The 27446-nt window shown below is 42.1% G+C and overlaps 1 protein-coding gene across 3 annotated transcripts in view; it reads right to left on the bottom strand.

The window, feature by feature from the left end:
• The window catches only part of CDH13 (cadherin 13), a 786172-nt gene that overhangs the window by 394395 nt on the left and 364331 nt on the right, over positions 1-27446 (bottom strand). The window contains exon 6 of one of the 3 annotated variants that reach the window (XM_073308071.1): positions 9191-9292. The exons of the other annotated variants lie outside the window; for them this stretch is intronic. Coding sequence (XP_073164172.1) covers positions 9206-9292 — 87 coding nt within the window. The 3' untranslated portion in view covers positions 9191-9205. Of the gene's footprint in view, positions 1-9190; positions 9293-27446 lie in introns of those variants that run through there. 3 annotated transcript variants of the gene reach the window in all.

Here is a 27446-nt window from a genome sequence, read left to right as displayed (position 1 = left end):
AGGAGCACTGGTGACAGCTGCAAGGATCTGTCCCACTCTTCTACCTCTCCTTGGTTAGCCAAAAGAAAACATATTCTAGGCACGGTTCTTACAAACAAAAATCCCCTTCTCTGAGTCTGAGCACCAGGAACCCGATCTGCTGAAAATTCTAAAATAACTCCCACCTCTTGATTGCTGCAAGTTTCTCATTAATGAGCTACTGGAAGAAAAGCAGTCTCACCAGACATAATTGCCTGGTTTTGAAGAGTGTGAGTGTGGTTTTGAAGAGCATGATTCTAATATAAAAGGGGGAAAAATCAATAATGGCCAAGATAAATCAGGACAAACACCTTCAAACACAGCAAGGCTTGTGTCCTGGAAATATGAACAAAGTGACTCCACCAAAAGCATCTGTGATACTATATGAGTTCTCTCTGTACCAGGCTTTTTGCATATTTATAGCTGTAGCCACCCTGACACTCTCTCTTTCGCTCTCTAATTTGTTCACATATTCTGGAAAGAAAGAAAGAAAGAAAGAAAGAAAGAAAGAAAGAAAGAAAGAAAGAAGTTTTACAGTGGACAGGAATAATTCCTTTTCATAATTGTTTTCACTATGAAAGATTTGTGAAGTGAAAATGCAAGAAGTTCTCACAGTTCCCATTGCCACAGGTACTGCTGCTAACTCTTGCAATTTTACCACAAGTTTCATGATATTACCTGTTTTTTCTTAAAACCCCAGCTACTGCAGTCTTGTAATATGTGAGAATCTCATTTGAAAAAGTAAGTTTCTAGCATAATAATTGAAGAGAAGAGACTGAAAACCCTAGAAGCTCAAAACTGAGAAGGCAAATTAAAAAAAAAAATCTCAGACTTTCTGAGGGTGAGGGACTTACAGGTTTTCAATAGTTGGGGTGGCCAATGAGGCATAGACTTGAGCTACAATGCATGAATTCAATGTGACTGGGATGTCCTCCAAAGCAACTGGAGAGTGTAGTGACTATAAAGTGATGACAATGCACCATGGGTTTGATGCTGCTGAGACGAGAGGCATGATTTCTATTTAACTAGAGTAGAAAGACAGATTGAAGTGGAATTTAAAATATTTGGCCAAACAGGCATCACTCCTACGTTAGGAAAAAACCTATTTGCATTTGCTGGGATTTAGAATGATTTTTTTAAAAATTAGAAATCAGGAAGTAGCAGATAAAAACAGGCAGCACATACAAATATATGTGCTACAGCCCCTCGGAACAGGAGTGCAGACAGTGAGGATATTGTTGAGTAGCAGTTAGGGCAGACATTACTGGGGAAAGGAGAAGTCAGAAAGGACAGTAGCAGCAGCTGAGATACCCAGGGAGCTGAACACAGGAACTGCAGTTGTATTGTGAAAAGGGAATACGCAAACAGAGCACCTTCTTCCTCAATGTATCTTCCCTGTGTGTGTGTTCAGAGCCAGGTCTGTCACTTGTTTCACAAACATGTATTTGTTCCTACATTTGACTCCTGGTAGCACTGCAGAGCTCATACTGCTATGCAGAATAGAGATAGTTAACAAATCTGTTGATGATGCATGAGAATAAATAGAAACTATGCTCCTGTGTGACAAGGCTAAATGAAAAGTAAAAAATTAATTCAAATTTCAGGGTTTTTTCTAAAGGGCTGTAGGGGGAGATTGATATGCAAACAGGACAATTCTTGGTTTAGATTCAGTAACACAGAATGTGATTGTTGCAAAGCTAGACAAAAGTACCAGGCTTTTTGCATATTTAACCATTCTACTTCAGTATTTAAGTAGCACTAAAGTGATGCCAAGGAGGAGATGATCATAAATACTTTGAATGTAAACAAACAATATTTGAAAGAGTATGGGAACTATAAGGTATGTTTATTTAAACAGAGTAAAACAATGCAGACGAAGGAGGAAACAGTAGCTAAGGAAAGTGTTTAAGGACAAGTTTATGTTCACATAAGGGTGACGAATGCCTCCAGCAGTGCCGTTTAAAAAAGGCATGAAACAAGATAGCATGGCTGAATAGGGAAACAGGCAGTGAGAGTAGGAAAAATATCTACAAATGACATAAAACACATCAAGGATGACCAGAGAAGTAGAAAAGATAGAAAATGAAGGTAAGAAAGTGCAAAAAAAAAAATGAAGAAGAAGAAGAAAAAGTGGAGAATGAAAGGAAGATTGCATAAGAGGATAAGATTGGTATTCTGATTTTCTTCAAGTACATAAGGAACTAGAGGTCAGTGAGGATAAGATTGGTATTCTGATTTTCTTCAAGTACATAAGGAACTAGAGGTCAGTCAAGGAGACAGTGGGGCCCACAGGAGCTGAAAAGAGTAATTTATTGACCCCAAAATTTAATAAATTCATTGCCTCGGTTTAGGATAAGGCCTGTGTATTTCACAGGGGAGATTGAAGAAATATTAATGGAAATCAGGTCCCTGCAAAACAAGTGATTACAAAACTAGGTTGTCGGATGTTTGACCGGACGGAATCCTTTCCAGAATTTTGATGGGAACAACAGAAGAGATAAGGGAACCCTTAGCAGATATTCTTAAAATCGTTTCAGCTACACGGCGAGTTACTACAGGGCTGAAGAGATGTTAATTTTAAAAGGTTAACACCAGACGTCTAAGACCTTGACTTGAGCAGTGGAGAAGGTATTGGAAGTAATAATCAAGGACAGCTTGAAAGATCTATTGCTTAATGAGGACCATCCACATGGGTTTATAGCAATCAGATCATACCTGTACATTTGATAAGATATTTTAGGATGTAATTAAAACAAGTGCTGACTTGGGGAATTTGGGGCTATCATTTTTGGATCTTTAGGAAAGCTTTTTTTCTATAAATTAATACAGCAATCTACAAGGTCAGAAGTACAGTATGAAGAGAAACTGCTTTCACAAACTGAAGAACAACCCAGCTAAAAGATTTTGGTGGGGTAGGGGAAAGAAGAGCAGAAAAAATGATATTTTTCTTTTGAAATTTCATCCAAGCAAACTGAAATTATTATTCATGCATGTGTCAAGGTTCATTCCCCACTCTGAACTCTAAGGTACAGATGTGGGGACCTGCATGAAAGACCCCCTAAGCTTATTCTTACCAGCTTAGGTTAAAAACTTTCCCAAGGTACAAACTTTGCCTTGTCATAGAATCATAGAATATCAGGGTTGGAAGGGACCCCAGAAGGTCATCTAGTCCAACCCCCTGCTTGAAGCAGGACCAATTCCCAGTTAAATCATCCCAGCCAGGGCTTTGTCAAGCCTGACCTTAAAAACCTCTAAGGAAGGAGATTCTACCACCTCCCTAGGTAACGCATTCCAGTGTTTCACCACCCTCTTAGTGAAAAAGTTTTTCCTAATATCCAATCTAAACCTCCCCCACTGCAACTTGAGACCATTACTCCTCGTTCTGTCATCTGCTACCATTGAGAACAGTCTAGAGCCATCCTCTTTGGAACCCCCTTTCAGGTAGTTGAAAGCAGCTATCAAATCCCCCCTCATTCTTCTCTTCTGCAGGCTAAACAATCCCAGCTCCCTCAGCCTCTCCTCATAAGTCATGTGTTCCAGTCCCCTAATCATTTTCGTTGCCCTTCGCTGAACTCTCTCCAATTTATCCACATCCTTCTTGAAGTGTGGGGCCCAAAACTGGACACAGTACTCCAGATGAGGCCTCACCAATGTCGAATAGAGGGGAACGATCACGTCCCTCGATCTGCTCGCTATGCCCCTACTTATACATCCCAAAATGCCATTGGCCTTCTTGGCAACAAGGGCACACTGCTGACTCATATCCAGCTTCTCGTCCACTGTCACCCCTAGGTCCTTTTCTGCAGAACTGCTGCCTAGCCATTCGGTCCCTAGTCTGTAGCTGTGCATTGGGTTCTTCCGTCCTAAGTGCAGGACCCTGCACTTATCCTTATTGAACCTCATCAGATTCCTTTTGGCCCAATCTTCCAATTGGTCTAGGTCCTTCTGTATCCTATCCCTCCCCTCCAGTGTATCTACCACTCCTCCCAGTTTAGTATCATCCGCAAATTTGCTGAGAATGCAATCCACACCATCCTCCAGATCATTTATGAAGATATTGAATAAAACCGGCCCCAGGACCGACCCTTGGGGCACTCCACTTGATACCGGCTGCCAACTAGACATGGAGCCATTGATCACTACCCGTTGAGCCCGACAATTTAGCCAGCTTTCTACCCACCTTATAGTGCATTCATCCAGCCCATACTTCCTTAACTTGCTGACAAGAATACTATGGGAGACCGTGTCAAAAGCTTTGCTGAAGTCAAGAAACAATACATCCACTGCTTTCCCTTCATCCACAGAACCAGTAATCTCATCATAAAAGGCGATTAGATTGTCCTTGAACCCTATGCTGCCACCACCAAGCGTGTTAAACAAAGAACAGGGAAAGAGCCCACTTGGAGATGTCTTCCCCCAAAATATCCCCCCAAGCCCTAAACCCCCTTTCCTGGGGAAGGTTTGATAAAAATCCTTACTAATTTGTACAGGTGAACACAGACCCAAACCCTTGGATCTTAACAACAATGAAAAATCAATCAGGTTCTTAAAAGAAGAATTTTAATTAAAGAAAAGGTAAAAGAATCACCTCTGTAAAATCAGGATGGTAAATACCTTACAGGGTAATCAGATTCAAAACACAGAGAATCCCTCTAGGCAAAACCTTAAGTTACAAAAAGACACGAAAACAGGAATATACATTCCATTCAGCACATCTTATTTTACCAGCCATTAAACAAAAGGAAATCTAATGCATTTCTAGCTAGATTACTTACTAACTAACAGTTGCAAGGCTGCATTCCTGATCTGTTCCCGGCAAAAGCATCACACAGACAGACCCTTTGTTCCCCCCCCCCCCGATTTGAAAGTATCTTGTCTCCTCATTGGTCATTTTGGTCAGGTGCCAGCGAGGTTATCTTAGCTTCTTAACCCTTTATAGGTGAAAGGGTTTTGCCTCTGGCCAGGAGGGATTTTATAGCCCTGTATACAGAATTCCCTTTATTTTTATGATGCATGTCAGAGAGGGGTTCAGAAGCTGGGTGTGGTATTCTGATATCTTTCATTTGAGCACTGAGAGACAGGGTGGGTGAGGTAATATCTTTTATTGGATCAACTTCTGTTGGTAGGAGAGACAAATTTTCGAACACACACAGATCTCTTCTTCAGGTCTGGGAAATGTACGCAGAGTGTTTCCCAGACCTAAAGAAGACCTTTGTGTAGCTCGAAAGCTTGTCTCTCTCACTAACAGAAGTTGGTCCAATAAACGGTATTACCTCACCCACATCGTCTTTCGAATATCCTGGGATTGACATGACTTCAACAACATTTGAGCTCCGAGACTGTTTCAGAGAAAGATTATTGTCAATGGATCAAGTGATATTCCCTGTCAGTCCATCCAAGAAAAAAACCTCATGATCTCTAGACATGGCTTGTTGTCACAATGCCCATGTGTCAAAACAGGTACATCCAATATGTGCGTCAAGTGGATTCAGCTGAAGAACATGTCCCAGCCAGGTTGTTTAACAAAGGTCAGACAGGAAGATTAGTATCACCTTAGTTCTAAATTTTTAATTCTTCAGAACAAATCTGAGATTCTAAACACCTGCATTTATATGCACAGCATCTCAAAAGTGCTGCAAATTTTGTGGCAAATGGATGCACAGAATTTGTGTTCATAAGGCTGCAGGCATCAAACCAGAGCCCACTTTTTGACATGTCTCTCAGAAATGTCCACCCAAAAGTAAATTGCTATAAGGAGTTGGAATGCAATCAAGTAGCACCTATCTACTTGGTACAACTGGGTGCAATTTTTTTTCTAATAGACTGTAGATGGCTACTAGGGAAATAGAAATTAACCACAAGGTAAACCATTCAGAAAGCTGCTGTTATTCTTACTAGTAGTAGTAGATACTGAAGAGCACAGGCAACATAATGTTGCTTGTACCTGCAACTGAGTGATGCAGGTCTAATAGGTATGGGCACTGTGTTCTTGCTGACCTTGATCCAGAGGTTATGCATATATCGCACTGCTCAGGGAGGCACCGAACCACAGAGACACGCATTAATGCACAGTTCCTCAGCTGTGCACATTACATTTTGCAGGGAAGGGGAGTTATCTGCTACAACCACAGACAAAGCACAGCCTGATCTCCCACCATGCTTTGAAGAACACAAGCTCTTTGGAGAAGGAGCCACGACTTCTTGTGTATTTATACAGCATCTAACACAATAAGACCACAGTCCCAAATCGATGCTTACAGTACTGCCACAATTCAGACAAACAGCAATAATTATAGTATTAGAATAGATTAAGGCATGCAGAAGTATCATGAGGACATTTAAATGCTTAAGATGACAATTAATATATAATGGCAAAAATAGCTTCACAGACTATTAGCATGATATGACAAACATGTCATTAGCTCTAACTTGCATTCCCATTATTATTCTTTCCAGCATTGCTGCTCCATGAGAAAAATCAAAAACAGAAATATCCTCATTCCCTCCTTTCTCTGTGAGTCAGCTTTGATTGCTAGGATGGTAGTTTAACTGGAGGAGGGAGTTGCCTCCTCAAGAACCTAAGCCTGCTGCTCTGTCTGAGGTGATAAGTTATAACCAAACCACTGGTAATCTCTCACTGTAAGGAAACTTCACTCTATTTCTCTTAGCAATAACATGGACATGGACCAGGCAACTATGACAAATCCATGCTAGTGTTGAGATCTGAAAACAAACCACAGTAACCATTGACTTTAGGTGCTTCCCAAATAGATGAGACCAGCATGCCAGTGGTTGTGAAATGAAAGCACAGTATCCTGCTGATATCACATAACATTAAGACCTACAGTATTCATTGAGGAGTTTATCTACAGTAAAAAATGAACAACATATGCAAAATTATGGAGTTTATAAAATATGTATTTTGTATATACAGAGGATAAAACTGACTCATTCATAGAAAGCCCATTATTTTAACCTCTGCTCTTCTGACAGTTTTTCATTTTCTCTCTCCAAAAAAATGCAGTGATACTGCACCTGTAGATACTCTGGGAGACCCGACACTCCATTGACTTCTGAGCTGTTAACAACTATTTCAGGCTCAATTAAAAAATGTGTGTGCAAGTCTAAGCTTATTGCACCTCTAATTAGCATGTGGAAATACTTGATTTGCATGAACAATCATGGCAATTGCACACACAGTTTGGTGTGTGTAACCAACACTTACAGAATAGCTCTCTGTCCCCCTCTAGTGTTGGTGGAATTGTACATATGCGTTATTGAAAATCAGGCCCTTCATTTAAGAAGTGGTAATTTTTCTGGATTCATAAAGTAAGAACCCTTATTTTACAGGTTACATGCACACTCTTTACCCATATTTAATGAAGATAATTGACTTTTTTCATTTCAAATTCAACTGACCATCTTAAAATTACAGGCCCAAGTGCTGGCACCATGTATATGAGTAAAGTGAACAGTTAAACCATAGTAAAGGAAGATAGAGGCTCATTTATGTGGTAATGAATATATAAGCTTTCATTTCCAAGTCACTCGTTCAGCATGACAAATCTAATAGCTTTCCGTAACTATATGAAATGAGTTGATAGTCTCAGTTCACTTCCTGATGGACAGGTGTATGGACAGGTGTATGGACACTCTCTCCCCACCCCCTCGCACCTTACCCAAACTGACAAGTTTGGTGGCACTCATCACAGAGGCCAATGAATGAGCTGGGAGAGGGACTGCATGAATGACCCTCCCATTCAAAGAGCTGGCTCCTTAGGAAGTAGGTTAAAATATAGTGACAAGACAGAGTGGAGAAGCTTGAATGTCTGATGCCTAAACCACACCTGTTTGTGAGTAAACATAGGATTCTGGTCCTAAGAGCTGTCTGCATGATAACTTTCATCAGTTCAAGATTCACACAAAGGAAAGGTATAAGACACTGTGTCCCAGTGGGGGCCAGCTGTGGTCACTCAATTAGGGTGAACTGCAAAGAATGGGGCAGACAATCCCCCCCCAAAGCTGGTGGATATTCCAATACTTAGATTTACCAAGCCAGCATAAAACAGTTTCTTTATTACCTCACCAGTTACTCAGCAGTCCAAACAACATAGTTCCCTTAAAGTGACCCAACCTCATGCCTCCATCCAGGTACCTAAGTCAAATATGATGATTTCTGAAAACTTTATTTCATCATATAAAAGGAAAGGTTCTACCAATCCCAAAGGATCGGACACATTACCTCCCAAATACATCTTATCCAAATACACGCATACAGCCAATTCTTATTAACTAAACTAAAATATATTAAAAAACAAAAGAGACAGCATGGTTAAGAGATCATTATACATACAGACGTTAATTCAATGAGGTTCAAATTCATAGCAGAGATGGTGAGCATTGTAGTTGCAAAGAGTTCTTTCAGAAATAGTTCATAGGTTATAGTCCAATGTCATTGCAGGGTGTTCCAGTTTAGGAGTGGGCTCTCAGTCCTTATGGCCTAAGCTTCCCCGGTATGCAGCCTTAAGCAGATGACAGAATCAGGGCCCAAGGATCATTTATACAATTTCATGTCCTCTTTGACAAGTTGGGAGTTCCTCCGAGAACAAAAGGTAATTAGGATGATTTTGAAGGAGGATCATCATTGGTACTTAGGTATAGAATTAACATAAGGCAATTTGCTTGTTCCTCCACCATTCACAGTATATTTCGAAGAGAGATGAATACAGAGATATCCCATGTTTACAATTCATTTAAATACTAGGATGTTCTTTTGATCTCTGAATAATCAGCATAGAAAGGGACAGTGGATTACATTGTCGACCCTACTCGTACTTATATAAATACGCAGAAACACAAACATTATCTCCCCACACGTCTTCTGAAGGTTATTTATTCTGCAGGATGTTTAACCCTCTCTGGCCATGCATAACAGACATTCTACCTTAATTTTGGGGTTAGTAAAAGGATAGCTCAGAAATAATGTGGAATCCTTATGTCAAGCATTTATTTATCACTACTTCAAACAGTGCATTAAATATTAAATCCAAATTCAATTAGCTATGAACAATACATGACTGTTACAAGCAACTGACATACTCTGAGCCATAATTAGATTGCATGAACTAGTATAGTACATGCAACATGAAGATGATTTCAGGCTTTATGTCACACGAAGGGGAAAAAACTAGACTGTTTGAAATCCAAGTTGTCCACACAAAAAGAAAAAACAGAAAAAGAAAGACTCCAGAGGAAAAAAATGTTCCTTGCATAGCTGTTAGACATGATTATTAACATGTTAGAAGATAATATATTTAGGCAGCATATTTAGATAAACTGATTGAATAGCTAAAAATTCTGGTTCCAGAAAAGAGCTATATAACTTACAATAAAAATACATATTTGCACTAAATTATCCATATTTCAACATGCCAGCCAAATTCAAAGATAGCTCATTTGAATTACTTCCCCTTGAGAAAAAAGACATGAAATCTGTCTTCTGCCAGTGAGACAGAACTGGGTATTGAATCAAAGAGCACTGTTAGGTTGCTAAAGGGCAATATTACATGAAATTTAGCTAACTTTACTACGTGGACTTTTCAGCATGGGGTCTGGTGATAATGTTTGTGGAAGATGAAAACTAATCACTGGAAGAAAAACACGAGTCGTAAAATGCAGGATCAGGCAAGGAAGTGAGCACCTCTTACATAGTGCTGAGGTCCTTCATTTCCCAGGGCAGTCCATGGAAGAGGAGGGTGCTCCAAATCTTGGAGCAGGCATAATATTCTCAGAGAAGAAGAGAGTCTTAGTTTCAGTGAAATGCATTAATTTGACTATTACATCTGCAATGGAATGGATAAAGCCTGGGTCTCGCTCAGAAAGTCCGTAACATTGTATCCGATGAAGTGAGCTGTAGCTCACGAAAGCTTATGCTCAAATAAATTTGTTAGTCTCTAAGGTGCCACAAGTCCTCCTTTTCTTTTTGCGAATACAGACTAACACGGCTGCTACTCTGATCCCTAACTTCTGTGGGTCAGATCCTGGTAAAAATCAGCTTAGCTTCAGGCCTGGTCTACCTTAGAAAGTTGTGTCACTTCAACTCCACCCATATATTTAAAGCAGAACAGCCTCCCTAGTGTGGACTTAATTATATTAATATAAAGATGTGCTACTCCAATATAAATATTTCTATGCAGGAAGGAGAATAAGCTATACTGGCATAAAGTACTTTTATACGAGTAAAACTGTGTCCACACCCAGGCTTGCACTAGCATAAACTATAGAAGTTAAAATTCATACCCTAGCCAAAATAGTTACAACAGTGCAGCTCTCAAACGTAGACCAGGATGAACTGCCTTCAACAAGGCTGTGCAGACTGACATCAGAATCTAGCCCTTTACAGCTCCAGATCTCTCTAACCAGCTTCCCGTTGCCTCTGCACTTCCTGATAAATACATATAGTGGCATTATGCTACAGTAGGCACCTGCATCTTGCAGGATTGAATCCTGGGTTATGATAGCATTCATTTTATATCAATACTGCTTCTAACCTGATTACCAAGTACTTAGTCTTGCTGCTACTTGCTCTCATCAATATGGGGCAGGGGGAAAATGAACTAGATGAATCTAGTCAGCCTAAGGACACAGAAATATACCCTTGTGGGGCTGTTTTGCTTGATTTTTGTTGTGTTTTGATCTATCATGAATCTTAGGGTATGTCTACACTAGAACTTGAAGGTGTAAGATTCCAGCTCAAGGACACGTACCCGCACTAGCTCTATTCTAATAAGAGTGCTAAAACTAGAAGCATAACCACCGCAGAGCAAGCAGATGGAGGGGCAAGGTGCCAAAAGACCAATACCCTAGCCACGTGGTAGGGCAGCTAGCCCCTTCTGCTGCTCCCACCACTGTGACATCTAATTGGTCAGAGCTAGCGCGGGTACATCTACCCATGCTGGGATTTCCTTCGAGCTTCAGTGTAGACATAACCTTCAGTCCAAAGTTTATCGGGAGGCAAGGGGTCTGTCCCACACAGAGCTCCCTTGCACAAAAGTCCCTTTACTTAGAGCTTTGCACAGAGGAGATGATTTGGGCCTAAGAAGATACGATTTCACAGTTCTAAATATCTGTCTGTGTAGGATTCAAATATTAAGAGGCAATACCATGGAGTGAATAATTTATGGCAGGCATTGTTCCAGCAGACGTTTTCAAGGGTAAAAAGGTACAGGTACCATCTACAGTACTAGTTAAGAAATATAGCAAATTCCCCCAGCTGCTGGCTGTGGTTGTCTATGCATATATGTCTGAAGACTGTAGATCACCAGAGCAATTCCTCATACCATACCGGATCCAATATTCTGAGTATGTAAAACTGTTCTGAACTGCACTGAACAGGTCTATATATAAAGGACAAGTTATTCCTCCTTTCATAATGACATAATTTACAGCTGGCACCTCAACAGCCTGCTGCTACATTCATATATTCAAGGGCATTTTGACTCGTAGTTTTCAACTTGCAATTTTAGCAGAAATAAGTAAGTAAATAAATAAAAGACAGAAGGGGAACAACGATCAGGCCCTGGTAATATTATTTATTGTATTGTAGCAGCACCCAAGACTCCAATAAAGATGTGGACCAATTGTGGGAGGTGCTATAAAAACATATACACCTGATTAAGATGAAAAAACATACCCAGGGAATTAAATATTTACTCCAACCTATTGTTTGTTTCTGTATTTGTTTTAGAAAAGTGTGAAATAAAGACATTATGCAGTAGAGGGCACATTTCACAAACCTCTAACTTTGCACCTATTAGCATGTTCATGTGCAAATCGCTTTCATACAAGAAACAATAGGCATAGATTTTCTTGTGCCAGGGACCATGGCAAAGGTTTTCAAAAATAAGAGACTAACATTTGTACATCTGTCCTCAGGAAATAAACGTCCTCAGGACCCAGCAACTCCCATTGTTCTAAGAGGGAGCCAATAAGCATTTTTTGAAAATCTGGCTACTTCTTTTATTTGCTTAATTGAGAGCTTTGGAATATCTGATCCTTAAATTCTTATATAGACTCCTAAATAAAGTGATCTGAGCATTCAGCAGGTCTTACAGAAATCAATAGCACTCAGCCTTTTAAAAAGTCAGATCACTCCTCTAAGAGCCTAAGTAAGGATTTGGGAGCCTAACATTAGGTTCCTGTGTTTGAAATTCTTGGCCTGGGTGTGCAAGACTGCAGAGGCCCAAGCCAAGGCCAGGCTTGGGAATGCTGAATAGTTCATGCAAATAATCACTGTGGTCTGCTCTAGTTTATGTGAGGGACTGCAATAAGCACAAGCTAATCAAGAAACCTCCTGGAGCCCAGTGTGTCTGGGCTGGTTTGGTAATTAAGTCTGGCTCAATTTCTAGATCTAAGACATCGAGGAACTCATATGACCTCCATCGCTCAAGTAGCTAAGCATGTGCCAAGTATTTTAAAACTGTAAAAGAATTACAATCTCTCTCCTAGTCCTCCTTAGCCCATTGGGAGAAACAGTTTTATTAGTTTATAGATTATGTTGTTACTGTTGCTGCTTACCTATGTTGATTAATTAGTGAGTGTGTTGTGAGCCCCTGTGTATAAGGAAACAGCTATAGGTACACTAAGTCAAAGACATGAGTTTTGCACTTCATTCCAATAAATATTTCTTCACATACCGAGGGCAGACAACACATCCACTAATTAATCAACATAGGAAAGAAGCATAATTTCTCATGGACAAAACAGTCCATGAACTTTTAAAAAAGTAATAAAGTTTAGTTGAAGTTTGGTTTGAGTTTTGGCCAGAGATTCAGATTGTACAAACTAGTTCACTCATGACTTATTGCTAAATGCAAACCCCACAGCACTGACGAGAAGCACCGGATCTTTCATGTCTTAAGCATCAAGATTTAAAAAATATTTAGGCACCTAACTCGTGTTGATTTCAATGTGAGTTAGAGGACTATATTCCTTTAAAGATCTGGCCCCAAATAATAATGTGCCAGCTAGGCAATGGGTAGTCTCCATTTGAGCCTATCCAACCTTATATTAGATACAGCAGTCAAAGTCCTTTCATAATTGCTTTACAAGTCTGAATAGATATGGAGGTAGAAATAATCAGACAGAAACGGATGCTCTGGAAGCGTGAAACAAAAAAGCAAGATAAAGGCACTCAACAACAGCTTGCAAATCAGAGTGGTGACAAAATTTACCTAGACAATTTGAACTGTTAATGAATGAAAGTGAAGAGTTTGTTTTATTTATTTTTTTTAAAAAAGTGAAGGGCTTTATTTGTTTTAGAAAATGTTTATCATGTACAAAGTGTGAAATCAGTTGTAGGAGCTTTTAGCTTGTTTTCTGCAGTGACAGATTGGCTTCCTGTACAAGGATGCCTAGACTTTGATAATGACAAAACAAGAAAATTCAAACAAATTATATTGGCAGTACTGCAAAGGAAATCAGGAAACACTGCTGCCTTTCTGGGTCAGATTTATTGCTCATGTTAATTGGGATAATAACCAGAGCTAAGCAAATGATTGGGTTAAAATAAAAATAAGTGACAAAAAAAGCTCAAACCAGAGATGGGCCTGAACAAACCAGTCATGTCCAAAAAACCCTAGAACAATGGGGAAGATCAGATCCATTTCCAAACCCTTCAACTGGCCCCTATTCTCAATGGAACTGAAAATGCCACCCTTACTCACACAGAGTAATTGTGGAGTAAAGTACCACCCATCATGATTATGGGTGGCAGAATGAAGCCCAACATTAGCAGAATCAGACCCTTTGATCTGAATGTCACCTTAAATATTAAGAAAGTTTAGATTTTGAATTTTACAACTGGCCCCTATTTTCTACACTAGCTGAACCAAACTCCTTTGGGTAAACTCTTGTCCTGAGTAAAGCCAATGGCAAAACTTCCAATGACTTCAGTGGGGTCAGGATTTCGCCCATGGGTCCTAACTACCAAAACACCAAACAGTACAACTCAAACCCATCTCTAATTCAAAATGACCCTCAACTAAAAGATTTTTAAAAACTAGAAAGATATGATTTAACTTGTTCTTCCAATATTATTATCTCGAATGTCTGCATGTCTTTGTTCCAGATGGGACAAATGCTAGACATGCCTTACTACCATGAAAAAAGGCTGTTCTGTTCTACCTTAATAAGCAGCACAAAGTATGGCTACCTAGTGAGAGAGATGTTTCCTGAGATTCATATTCCTCTTTTGCAGACTCAAGAACTCTGGAATTTTTGGATACTCAACCACATTTATGGATGCTTACCTGAAACAAAGGAGCTACTGGGTTCATCCCTCAGAAATCAAAAGATCTTTCTTCTTTTTTAAAGAGACTTGGTCTTAAACAGGTTTCAGAGTAGCAGCCGTGTTAGTCTGTATTCGCAGAAAGAAAAGGAGTACTTGTGGCACCTTAGAGACTAACCAATTTATTTGAGCATAAGCTTTCGTGAGCTACAGCATCCGGTGAAGTGAGGGGTAGCTCACGAAAGCTTATGCTCAAATACATTGGTTAGTCTCTAAAGTGCCACTAGTACTCCTTTTCTTTCTTGGTCTTAAACGTCATTGAAGCAAAACAGTTATATCAAGGCTTGTCATGTTATAGAGGTGGCCAAAACCAGACCCTCATGACAAAGCCCGTTCAAATGTAGGAAGTGTGTGAATGCCCAGATCTGAATATGTCCCTGCTGTGTCAGCTGTGTGTTGGATCCAGTTTGGATGCCAAACTTGAGACACAAAAAAGTTTGTGAGATGAGAGACGTCTCTGAGACATTAAATTCAAACCAAATTCCTAGCCACTATTCCACCTTGAAATCAAACTGTGACTGCAAACACTGTTGGGCAGAGCCCATGCCTTCATAAAGCGTTTGTATCTGGGATGCCAGGTCCTGACTGGGATGTCTGGGCACTATTATTAAATACATAGTAACTATTATAAAGCTAATGTGGATCTAGATTGGAACTCTACCTCCTTAGTCAATCTTTAGTTATAATTAACACTCTTCGAACTGTTACATTCATTACCAGATGCCAGGTGGTGCTCAGAACAGGTCTGGCAGTTTTTCCTGCCTTTCAAGCTATCAGAGAACACGAAGACACTATTTCTGAGCAGATTCTTACAACCAAATGCCTCCCAATCATAGTAAGTTAGGGGCAAACATGTCAACAGCTGCTGGGAATTTCCTTTGGTAAGAAAGATTTCATCAGTATAGTCCAGTAGACGCTATAAACGGTGATTACTAAAAAAAAATTCCACTGCATTGGCTTTGGATTTTGTTGTCACTCCAAACTTTAACTGACATTTTCTCAAGAGAAGCCATCATATTTGCAAATGTATTAGTGACTAACAGAATTAATCATTACTGACACTAAAATTTTAGGTAGGATTTTACACACTTGGCCATCACTTATCTAATTCCAATAAACAGCTCACAAATCAATCAGATAAGCAGTAATAAAGGTTTATGGGACCGAGATCATTAAGGCAGCAGCCTTTAAAAATACCATTAATCCTTTGCCTAAAACCAAATGAAAATGGGGTGGAAAAAAACCTGCTTAAGGCAGCAAGGGATTGTGAGTGAAGTCATACATTCAGCTCTTAGAGTAGATCCTAAATGTAAAGGTATAAAATATTGCAAATACCATGGATAAGTCAGATACAGCTGAGGCTTAAGTGGTGCATAGACCATGTACTGAATCTGTGAGCAGGGGGCAATTTCATGCTAAGTCAGCATTCTCCACAAGTATATTTTCAGGCAAGCAACTTGCACCAGCAAAATATTGACTTGAATTTTTGCAGCTATACTTGGATTGCAGGTGCAAGTTTGGGTACCTGCACCTTCAACAAACTGATTGCAAGTGGAAACCAATTAGAAGGGAAAGTACCACAGATCTGCACCTGTAGAACATGAGATGTGACTCTGCCCTAATACATATATGCCTCCAGAAATATGCATCAAAACAGTGTCTGACTTGCCCACGGTATTTACAGTATTTTATGTATTTAAGAGGGAGAATTTCTAAAGTGCTCAGCATCAGTCTATCTCTGCTCCCATCCAAGTCAATGGTTAAGGAGTGCTTTTTAAAATCCCACCCTTAACTATGAACACTACAGCAAATTTAACTGCTACAGAAGGTAACGCTGGTTTTCTTAATTGTTTGCAGTGTTGTTGATTAAGCCATGTTGCGCTCTGGGTATAAGAGACACAAGGTGGGTAGAATTAGTGGGGGAAGCAAAAGTGGATGGGAATCTGGGAGGCAGTGACCATGAGTTGGTTGAGTTCAGGATCCTGACGCAGGGAAGAAAGGTAAGCAGCAGGATACGGACCCTGGACTTCAGGAAAGCAGACTTCGACTCCCTCAGGGAACGGATGGCCAGGATCCCCTGGGGGACTAACTTGAAGGGGAAAGGAGTCCAGGAGAGCTGGCTGTATTTCAAGGAATCCCTGTTGAGGTTACAGGGACAAACCATCCCGATGAGTCGAAAGAATAGTAAATATGGCAGGCGACCAGCTTGGCTTAATGGTGAAATCCTAGCGGATCTTAAACATAAAAAAGAAGCTTACAAGAAGTGGAAGGTTGGACATATGACCAGGGAAGAGTATATAAATACTGCTCGGGCATGTAGGAATGATATCAGGAGGGCCAAATCGCACCTGGAGCTGCAGCTAGCAAGAGATGTCAAGAGTAACAAGAAGGGTTTCTTCAGGTATGTTGGCAACAAGAAGAAAGCCAAGGAAAGTATGGGCCCCTTACTGAATGAGGGAGGCAACCTAGTGACAGAGGATGTGGAAAAAGCTAATGTACTCAATGCTTTTTTTGCCTCTGTCTTCACTAACAAGGTCAGCTCCCAGACTGCTGCGCTGGGCATCACAAAATGCAGAAGAGATGGCCAGCCCTCTGTGGAGATAGAGGTGGTTAGGGACTATTTAGAAAAGCTGGACGTGCACAAGTCCATGGGGCCGGACGAGTTGCATCCGAGAGTGCTGAAGGAATTGGCGGCTGTGATTGCAGAGCCATTGGCCATTATCTTTGAAAACTCGTGGCGAACCGGGGAAGTCCCGGATGACTGGAAAAAGGCTAATGTAGTGCTAATCTTTAAAAAAGGGAAGAAGGAGGATCCTGGGAACTACAGGCCAGTCAGCCTCACCTCAGTCCCTGGAAAAATCATGGAGCAGGTCCTCAAAGAATCAATCCTGAAGCACTTGCATGAGAGGAAAGTGATCAGGAACAGCCAGCATGGATTCACCAAGGGAAGGTCATGCCTGACTAATCTAATCGCCTTTTATGATGAGATTACTGGTTCTGTGGATGAAGGGAAAGCAGTGGATGTATTGTTTCTTGACTTTAGCAAAGCTTTTGACACGGTCTCCCACAGTATTCTTGTCAGCCAGTTAAGGAAGTATGGGCTGGATGAATGCACTATAAGGTGGGTAGAAAGCTGGCTAGATTGTCGGGCTCAACGGGTAGTGATCAATGGCTCCATGTCTAGTTGGCAGCCGGTATCAAGTGGAGTGCCCTAAGGGTCGGTCCTGGGGCCGGTTTTGTTCAATATCTTCATAAATGATCTGGAGGATGGTGTGGATTGCACTCTCAGCAAATTTGCAGATGATACTAAACTGGGAGGAGTGGTAGATACGCTGGAGGGGAGGGATAGGATACAGAAGGACCTAGACAAATTGGAGGATTGGGCCAAAAGAAATCTGATGAGGTTCAATAAGGATAAGTGCAGGGTCCTGCACTTAGGACGGAAGAACCCAATGCACAGCTACAGACTAGGGACTGAATGGCTAGGCAGCAGTTCTGCAGAAAAGGACCTAGGGGTGACAGTGGACGAGAAGCTGGATATGAGTCAGCAGTGTGCCCTTGTTGCCAAGAAGGCCAATGGCATTTTGGGATGTATAAGTAGGGGCATAGCGAGCAGATCGAGGGACGTGATCGTTCCCCTCTATTCGACATTGGTGAGGCCTCATCTGGAGTACTGTGTCCAGTTTTGGGCCCCACACTACAGGAAGGATGTGGATAGATTGGAGAGAGTCCAGCGAAGGGCAACAAAAATGATTAGGGGTCTGGAACACATGACTTATGAGGAGAGGCTGAGGGAGCTGGGATTGTTTAGCCTGCAGAAGAGAAGAATGAGGGGGGATTTGATAGCTGCTTTCAACTACCTGAAAGGGGGTTCCAAAGAGGATGGCTCTAGACTGTTCTCAATGGTAGCAGATGACAGAACGAGGAGTAATGATCTCAAGTTGCAGTGGGAGAGGTTTAGATTGGATATTAGGAAAAACTTTTTCACTAAGAGGGTGGTGAAACACTGGAATGCGTTACCTAGGGAGGTGGTAGAATCTCCTTCCTTAGAGGTTTTAAAGGTCAGGCTTGACAAAGCCCTGGCTGGGATGATTTAACTGGGAATTGGTCCTGCTTCAAGCAGGGGTTTGGACTAGATGACCTTCTGGGGTCCCTTCCAACCCTGATATTCTATGATTCTATGATTCTAATATTGTTTATTGGACCAACTTCTGCTGGTAAAAGAGACAAGCTTTTGAGCACCACAAAGTGGAAGAAGAGCTCTGGGGAGCTTGGAAGTTTGTCTCTTTCACCAGCAGAAGTTGGTCCAGTGTAAGATAATACCTCACCCACCTTGTCTCCCTTGATTTTCTTAATGACTCCCACTGTTGGAGATCTGACACTTTAAATGTCTTTAATAATACTGTGTCGTCTCTCATTCCTGTTTTGGTTTTATTGTAATTTATTTTTTCCATTGAATGGGTTATCAGGTAGAAACTTTTGAGTTTAGGTCTACAGCATGTTTACATTTGGATACTTTAACAGGAGTGAAAACAGAATACAAGTATTTGAAATATATACTTGAATAATTGCTGTGTATGTTCAGTCCTGCTGATACAATTGTACGATTATGTTTGTAAATGAAAACCAATAAAAATAAGATGGAAAATAAAATACTGTACAGATAGGACATCAGGGGGTCACGGTTTATTAATTTCATTTTGTAAGGTTCTATTTTAGCAATTTTTCAGATTTGTGTGTGGGGGGGGTTCGTGGCTTTCTTTGTATATACTGTAAAGTGTAATGTATTGCAGTAGTATATACTGTAATGAGTCATCTCATTGTAATGTTCCCTAGTGCGCTTTAAAATACAGCTGTTTCAAAAACACCAGCTGGGTCTACATAGACCAATTAATATGCAACACATTAGTACGCTTCAGAAATCACATCCACATAGCCTGCATTACTGCTCTGTACAGACAAGCCCTTAGAGCAGGGATGGGCAAACTTTTTGGCCTGACAGCCACATTGAGTTTCTAAAATTGCACAGAGGGCCAGTTAGGGGCGGCTGTGCCTCCCCAAACAGCCAGGCGTGGCCCAGCCCTGCCCCCATCGAACCCCTCCTGCTTCTCGTCCCCTGATGGCCCCCCCGGGACTCCTGCCCCATCCACCCCTCCCTGTCCCCTGACTGCCTCTGGACCCCCCTGCCCTGACTGCCCCCCGCCGCCCCAGCCAACCCCCCTCTCATTCCTGATTGCCCCCCCAGGACCCCTGCCCCCATTCAACCCACCTGTTCCCCACCCTCTGACCAGCCCAACCCCTCTCCACACCCCCGCCCCCTGACCACCATCCCGAACTCTCCTGTCCTCTATCCAGCCCAGCCTGCTCCTTTACCGCGCCGCCCAGAACACCAGGACAGGCAGCCGTGCCGCCTGGCTGGAGCCAGCCAGGCCACTGAGCAGCACAGAGCACTGGCTCAGGCCGCGGCTCTGCAGCTGCGCTGCCCGGCAGGAGCTCACAGCCCCGCTGCCCAGAGCATTGAGCTGGTGAGCTGAGGCTGTGTGGGAGAGGGAACAGCAGGGGAGGGGCCGGGGGCTAGCCTCCTGGGCCAGGAGCTCAGGGGCCGGGTAGGAGGGTCCTGAGGGCCGGATGTGGCCCGCAGGCCATAGTTTTCCCACCTCTGCCTTAGATACAAGTAGCCATTTCTGGTGTTTATTGGATAAACACCAATTTAATTTCTTTTGTACCAGGGGTATTTTATAGGGTGTTTATCCGTTAAAATAAACCATCAGAAGCCCCATGCACATTATTTATCATTCCATTACGTTAAAATCAGATAGGTATTTAAACTGATTTCTTAAAGATTGGTCCAGGTGGGGGGGTTCATTTTCCTTTTTATTTTTCAGGCTGTACATTATTTTATCCTAAGATTTTCCTGGTTTCTCAGCAGCAGTCTCTAGAATTCTGTATTCTCATTTCGCATTGGAGGAGACCTAGACAACTTTTTCCGAGTGTATTTACATGAACATTTGTTGCCATTTTAGGTCCAGCTACATGCAACTTTTCTAAATATCCCCGGACGAACTAATTCTGTGTTGGCGGCTTCTCCCAGGCATTACTCCCACTGTCAAACATGCTAAAGAAGTTATTGTGAAGGATTTCAGTCAAAGCCACTCCAGTCAGCAAGGCGAGTCAAGTACACAATCAGATCCAAAGTCCACCTAGAGTTGATTTATCTGAGATTTTCCAGGTAAAGAGAACACCTCCCCCCATAGTCACCACACTTTAAGAGATTTGGCTTGACAAGACCCCCTCCCAACGGTTCTGGTTGGGATATAGCAGCAGTAGCTATTTGCTTGGTCCTCCTGTGTCTAATATGTATTTGAATACCACATGACAATGTTAAGGGGACCATGAAGATTGCATTGGTTAGCCATCCAAAAGTCAACAAATGCCATATTTTAGGTTGCACATATAACAGAGGTAATCTGGGGGGGAAAAAATAGCTCAGTTTTTCAAAAGTGGCTAGTGATTTTTGGCTGAATTTTTGGGTGCCCAATTTAAGATGCCTTTAAAAGGGCCAGATTTTCAGAAACTGCTTATCACATACCTCTGAACAGCAGGACTCTCTAGCTGAACACCAAAAGAATGAGGCCTCCAAAAATCCCTTGTCACTTTTGAAAATCTTGGCCACTGTGGCTTCCTTTCTTCTTTACAATGCATAAAGAAGGGTGAAAAACATACTGATGGTTACAAATATGAGGAGCAGCAATTCCTAACCTCTCCTCGTCTTCGCCAGAGGACTCACTGGAAGTCTCAGATACAAGAACAGTGCGTTTTCTCAATGCTTGTTTAAAGGATCACAGGCATGTTGAATCTTTAAGAAAGACATTATCTCGCAAGTGTGTCTCATCCATTTCAGTTAAATAGGGGTTAACAAAAACAAACGAAGAACAAAGTGTTTAAAACGGTCTGAGTAGAATTCATCACCCTTTTTTGTTAATCAGATTTCTCTTGCATGAATATCATACAGCTTTTCCAGTAGTCCTTAGAATCTTCTAGAAACCACAAAGTAAGGAAAACCTGAATTTCAAGTGTTAAAAAAGAAGCAAAGAAAAAACCTTCTTTATACATGATAAAGAAGGGAAAAGGGCATGATCCTTTTTTAAGGCCTATGAATGTCCCCTTTAATTCTCCTCCCTTATGTATGTAGGACACACACTGACGCGCTCCTCATGCACAGCTTTACCTTTGCTGCACCATTTTTATCTGCTATACTGTATGATGACCTGAAAAATATTCATACTTTTTTCATGGAAATTTTTTCTTTTCTTATTTTCCATGTGCACTGTACTTTTTGAAATAATACAGGGGAAAAAAAGCCACAAACCTAAGAAGCTTTCCAGCCATTCATCTTTTAGTGGTTCAAGAAAGCCACAGAAGAAAAAAAACCCAACCGCCTTCCTGACATAGTTTCAATGTAGATGAATCACTAACTCATTGTTTTTTCAGACTGACTAATCAAATTAAGAGCTCGCCTACAGAACTTTTCCACTACAGTTTGCACAACAGGATTTCAGTGACCATGCTGAGCAGAAGAATTTTATAGCAGGTCAGATAGAAAGAGCTACAGTCCATTAAAATAAACATTTGCATTGCTCTGGATAATCTACTGCACTGCATTATTTTTATGTGATTTGCGTTGCTCTTCTAGGGAAATAAAGTTTGTCCATAATTTAACACATGCCCCACCAGATCAGATAGGGACAACATTTGAGGTTTGAGATTTAAATGCATTAGGCTGGAAAGATTGCTATGACTTTCCAGGGGAAAATATTTTGAATGAATTGAGGGGCAAAAAGGGGGCCATTTAGGGATCTGGGGCAAAAATTGCGGATTGGTCCTGCTTTGAGCAGGGGGTTGGACTAGATGACCTCCTGCGGTCCCTTCCAACTCAAATATTCTGTGATTCTGTGAAAGGAAGAAATAGCTGCAAAAAAGAAGATGAGAAACAGTACAAGGTGAAACTGAAGGGTTTTGTTGTTGTTGCTTTAAAGAAAAAAATGTTTACCATAAATCCTCTATGACTTGGTAACATAAATCTGAATAGTGAGTCCACAGTGTGGCATTTACCGGGCAGAAACCGCAATCTGGTGAGTTTGAAGCAGTGCTATTTAGCAAATATGGATATTCATATGACTGGGAAACCCCTTCCAAATGACAAGAGACAGAGAAAGCTTCTAAACAACAGATATTGATCAGCACATGCTGGGAAACACAGTGGAACAGCTTGATGGTAATGAGCAGAACTGTTAGCACAGAATGGGTACATCATGCTTTTGGAACAATGAGATTTTCACTCTGGATGAGGCCACAGAAGGCAATTGCTCAGGCCTGCAATAAGAAGTGGCAAGGTGCAAATTTGCTTGCCTCTTCGGGTTTTGATTCCAACTGTTAATCTATATCAAAGTAACCAAATACCGGTTATAGTATTATATTAAAGCAGTGGTTCTTAACCTGGGGTGCACGCACCCCCTGGGGGTGCAAGATGCCCTTTTTGGGGGTGCGAGACAGGCCAGATTTTTTTAGAAGGTAAATCATCAAAAACACAAATTAAGCACAGGCAGGTAAGTACAGCTACTTTGTTTCATCAAACCTATGTATTTATTAACATTATACATTTAACGATTACTGTAATATACAAACAAAAAATATATCTAAGTTTAAAGAACTGACCTACTTCAATGATTTTTGATAAGGGGTGCGAGAACATATTTTGATTTTTGATAAGGGGTGCGAGAACATATTTGGAGAACCGAAGGGGTGCAGGCTGCAGTAAAGGTTAAGAACCACTGTATTAACATAACCAAATACAACCAAGTTCACAGTCAAAGTGGTAGAAAGAGCATGTGAAATAACAGATCCCATGTGGCCAAACCACGTATGACAAAGAATTGCTGTAAAGTTGCTATACAGATTTTTTTTAAAAGTCATTTGTTTGAATTTCCATAGGGAAATTACGGACCAGGTGGTGATTCTGAATTCCTTCCGAGTCTTTTCTGTCAAAATGATTACTTACACCTTCTTGTAACTGTTGTTCTTCAAGATGTGAAGAGGAGGCCACACATGTGCCCTGACTTCCCTCATGCTCTGAGCAGAGGATATAAAGGGAGGAGCCTGGCTGCTCACCCTTCAGTCCTTCATAGAATCATAGAAGATTAGGGTTGGAAGAGACCTCAGGAGGTCATCTAATCCAAGCCCCTGCTCAAAGCAGGACCAACCCCAACATTCATACCAGAATGTAATTGGAGAAGGTGAACATATGCAACAAATCTCAAGGAACAATAGTTACCAGAAGGTGAGTAACTGTTTTTTTCTTCTTCAAGTGATTGCATCTGTCCATTATACTGTAAGTGACTCCCAAGCTGTTATCAGCGGAGGTGAGGCTAGGAGTCTCATCAGAATAAGGGGCGGCTTTTCACACATTCACACCTTCCCTTGGTGCTGCAGGAATTGCATAGTACCTAGCGCACATACCAATGTCAACAATAGGGGTGTTTCCTACAAAAGCAGTGGAAGTCGAACGCACCCGAGCTGAGCGAGCTGCCAATTGTCCAGGTGGTGTGATACCGTTAGCAGTACAGCACAGAGCAATGTAGATGACAATCCACTGAGAGAGCAGTTGTGCAGTAACCGGATGACCTTTCCTTCTTTCTGCATAGGACACAAAGAGCTGTCAGGAAAACTAAGAAAGTTTTGTTCTATCCAGGTAACAGGCTAGAGCTTGGTGTACATCTCAACTATGGAGCATGTTGATTTTGCAGGGCGGGAAAAAGGACCAGTCAGAATATTGCCTGATTGAGGTGAAAATCAGATACAACTCTGGAAAGAAAAATAGGGTGTGGGCTAAACTGCACCTTGTCCTTGTAGGATATTGTATTTGGAAGATCAGTTACTAGGGCCATGCAACTCCCCCACTCTCCTCACAGAAGTGATGGCTACTAAAACGGTTACATACAGCAAGAGGCTAAGGACTTGAATGGAAGTCCCATAAGAACTGACAGAACTAAATTCAGGTCCCAAAGAGGAGATGGATTCCTGATAGGTGGGAATAGACTACCTAAGACCTTTTAGGAACATGTTTGTCAAAGGACTAGAGAAAACAGTCCTTTCACTAACTGGGGATATTTCCTGTTCTACTGAGTTGTGAACAAATTCCTCCTACTCAAAGCTATGATCTTAGAACAGCCGTACTGAGAGACGTTCATGATCCACATTGAATTATCTGCTCCAGCAGTCTGCCAGGCCATTCTGAGCTCCTGGCAGGTATGATGCTTTGAGAGTTTACTCATTCAGTATGCAGAAATTCCACCGCCTGGCTGCCTCGGGACACAGCCCATCTGAGCAGGCATCCCCGCTGCTCGTTCACATAAAACACTGCTGTGGTGTTGTTAGTGAGCACTTTCATGCTCCTGCCCTGGATGCATGGCGGGAACTGCTGACATACTCTGGATAGTGCACACCACTCAAGAAGAGTTATGCATAGTTTGCCCTCATGAGTAGACTACAGGCCCTGAGCTTGCAGATGGCCCAAATAACACTCCCACTCCATAGCAGAAGCAGCTGTCCCCAAGATCATAGAAGGGAGAGTCAGTGACCCTGCAGGCCTTGTCTTGGTTCATCCACCAATCCATGTGCAACAAGACCTTGGCTGGGATGCACACTAACTTGTCCAGATGTCCAGTTGGGGTGGGAAAGGTGGGTCGCATAAGAACATGCCACCATGTGCCCCCAGAACCTGAGACAGTTCCTTGCTGAGGTCTGGGGATAGATTTTGAATGATGCACAAAAGTCTCATAGGAAACCATAGGAACTTTAATCTTTTGATGATGTTCACATTCAGAACTCTAGAATGGGCCCAAGACCCCCTCTGGCTTTGGGTATTAGGAAGTAACAGAATAAGAACCTCCTGCTCCAGTACTAAGGAGACACTTCCTCTATAGCTCCCAAAGAACATAGAGACTGCACTGCTTGTCATAGTACAGACTTGTGAGATGGGTCCCTGAAAAGGTATTAGTAGAGTGGAGTGGGAATGGGAGAGAGAAAGAAACTGTAGGGTAAATCTCCACTCCACCATGCTTAAGACCCACTTGTCTGTGATGATGGTTTCCCATGCACTTAAGAAATGAGACAGCCAGTTCCCAAAGGTAGGGAAAGGGCCAGAAAAATTTGACCTGGTAGTATGCCATCCTCGATGGAGGAGTCAAATAAGGTGCTTTGAGGCCTGTGATTGCCCAGATGAAATGACGGAGGAGGCAGATGGTGGAGGCCTCCTCCTTTGTTGTCTGTGTGTGCCTGGACTGTTCCAGCTCTCTGGAGAGGTAGTGCGGCTTGGCTGGAAGTGAGGATGAAAACTTGACCGTTTAGGGGCTGGTGTATAATGAGGACTTTTTCACTACCTGGAGTCTTTCAGTGTATGTAGTGCCTTATCAGTCTTGGAGGAGAACACCACATAGCCCTCAAAAGGGAGATCTTCAGTCATCTGCTGTATCTCTGCAGGAATCCCCAATGAATGCAGCTATGGCAATGTCACATGGTCATGCCATCACCATGACACTTGTAGCTGAGTGTGCAGCATCCAGGAAAGCCTGCAAAGCTGACTGAGAGACCAGATGATCCTCCATCAATAGGGACTGACACTCGCCCTGGAGTCCTTAGGCAACCTGTTAAGAAATTTGATACTGCATCCCTATGCCAAGAGAGCCTGGCAGTTGGCTATGCAAAGTTGCAATCTCATAGTTGAATAAAACTTTCTGCCAAACAGGTCTGGTTTGTTTACATCCCTGCAAAAAAGTGTGGAGTGCTGATAGAACTGTTCAAAACTGTGTTATTTATGCTCTACGTGCTTTGCCATAGGTGTAAAAGAGGATGGGTTTTGTCAGAACAACTTGATGGGCTGCATTATCACCTCATTTATGAGAAGGGCTACTTTTCCAGCAGTTGGTGGCTGCAAAATGTCTATATGTATATGAAGATTCTCCTCCACCAACTCCATCTGAATATCAAGAGATGAAGCCATTTTTTTCAGAGCTCTCGGTAAACCTTAAACTCATCCAGTACCAGAGCCTCATCCAGTGTTAAGAATGTGTTATGAGACAAAGCATGACCATCATGAGCCCGGTCTTGTACCACTGAGGTAGACATTTGCTCCGAGCCAGCCTGAGGACTGTCCCACAATTCAGTGCTGGTGGCTGTCCAGTACCGACTCTGAGCGTCCTGGGTAGGAAAGCCTCCCTTCTTGGTGCCCCACTTCTATGAGGAGGTGAGGATATAGATCTGAACAGTGGAGGTACCCTCTCCAAGGCACCTAGTATGACCAGTGATTGGGTTGATATGGTACCAGAGGTCAGTCATACCTAGCCCAGGCCCCCTAATTGTACTACCTACTCTTGTCAAAATAGTGAAAGGCACCCTGGATTCTCTGAGGTGGGAGAGACAAGAACTCATTTCACACTCTGATGAGGAGAAACAGTTCTTTGAAGGCCATATTGGTGCAGTACCTGAAATGTCACTGGAGAGCGGGATCTACACCAAGGCTGCAGTATCAGCAGAAGCATCGGAGGCTTCCTGGCTATTGGTATTAGGTGTTGAAGTGGAGCAAGCACTGGTGATCTAGGTGATGTAATCAAAGAGTGAGGAAGACAGTACTTGACCTGATATGGGCGCTGTAAGAGACGCCAACATTGGTGCTATAGTGGAACGGGGAGCCCGCACCTTGAATTAGTGGCGAAGGCAGTACTGAGAGAGAGAGAGAGAGAGAGAGAGAGAGAGGCCTCTGATTTTGTTGGTACTGATGCAGCATGCTTTCCCACCATAAGCAGGGGTGACCAATTCACTGTTGTCATTGATAAAGTAACTGGTCTTGATGTTTCCAGGGTAGGGACCAGAGTCAGTGGCTTAGTCCTAAGAGAGCCACTCTGGAATGGTACCAGGGAGCAGCACATTGAAGGGCGCTCTCTACCTTCAGTACTGGAGTGTCTTACCTTTGCCAGAGAAGAGTCCCACACTGTGGATTCGAGGACATCCAAGCCACCCTCTTTTC

This window comes from Lepidochelys kempii, chromosome 12 (assembly GCF_965140285.1).
Source record: "Lepidochelys kempii isolate rLepKem1 chromosome 12, rLepKem1.hap1, whole genome shotgun sequence".
Classification (NCBI taxonomy): domain Eukaryota; kingdom Metazoa; phylum Chordata; order Testudines; family Cheloniidae; genus Lepidochelys; species Lepidochelys kempii.
Note: the sequence above shows the minus strand (reverse complement) of the source record. Positions and strands in the feature narration are given on the sequence as shown.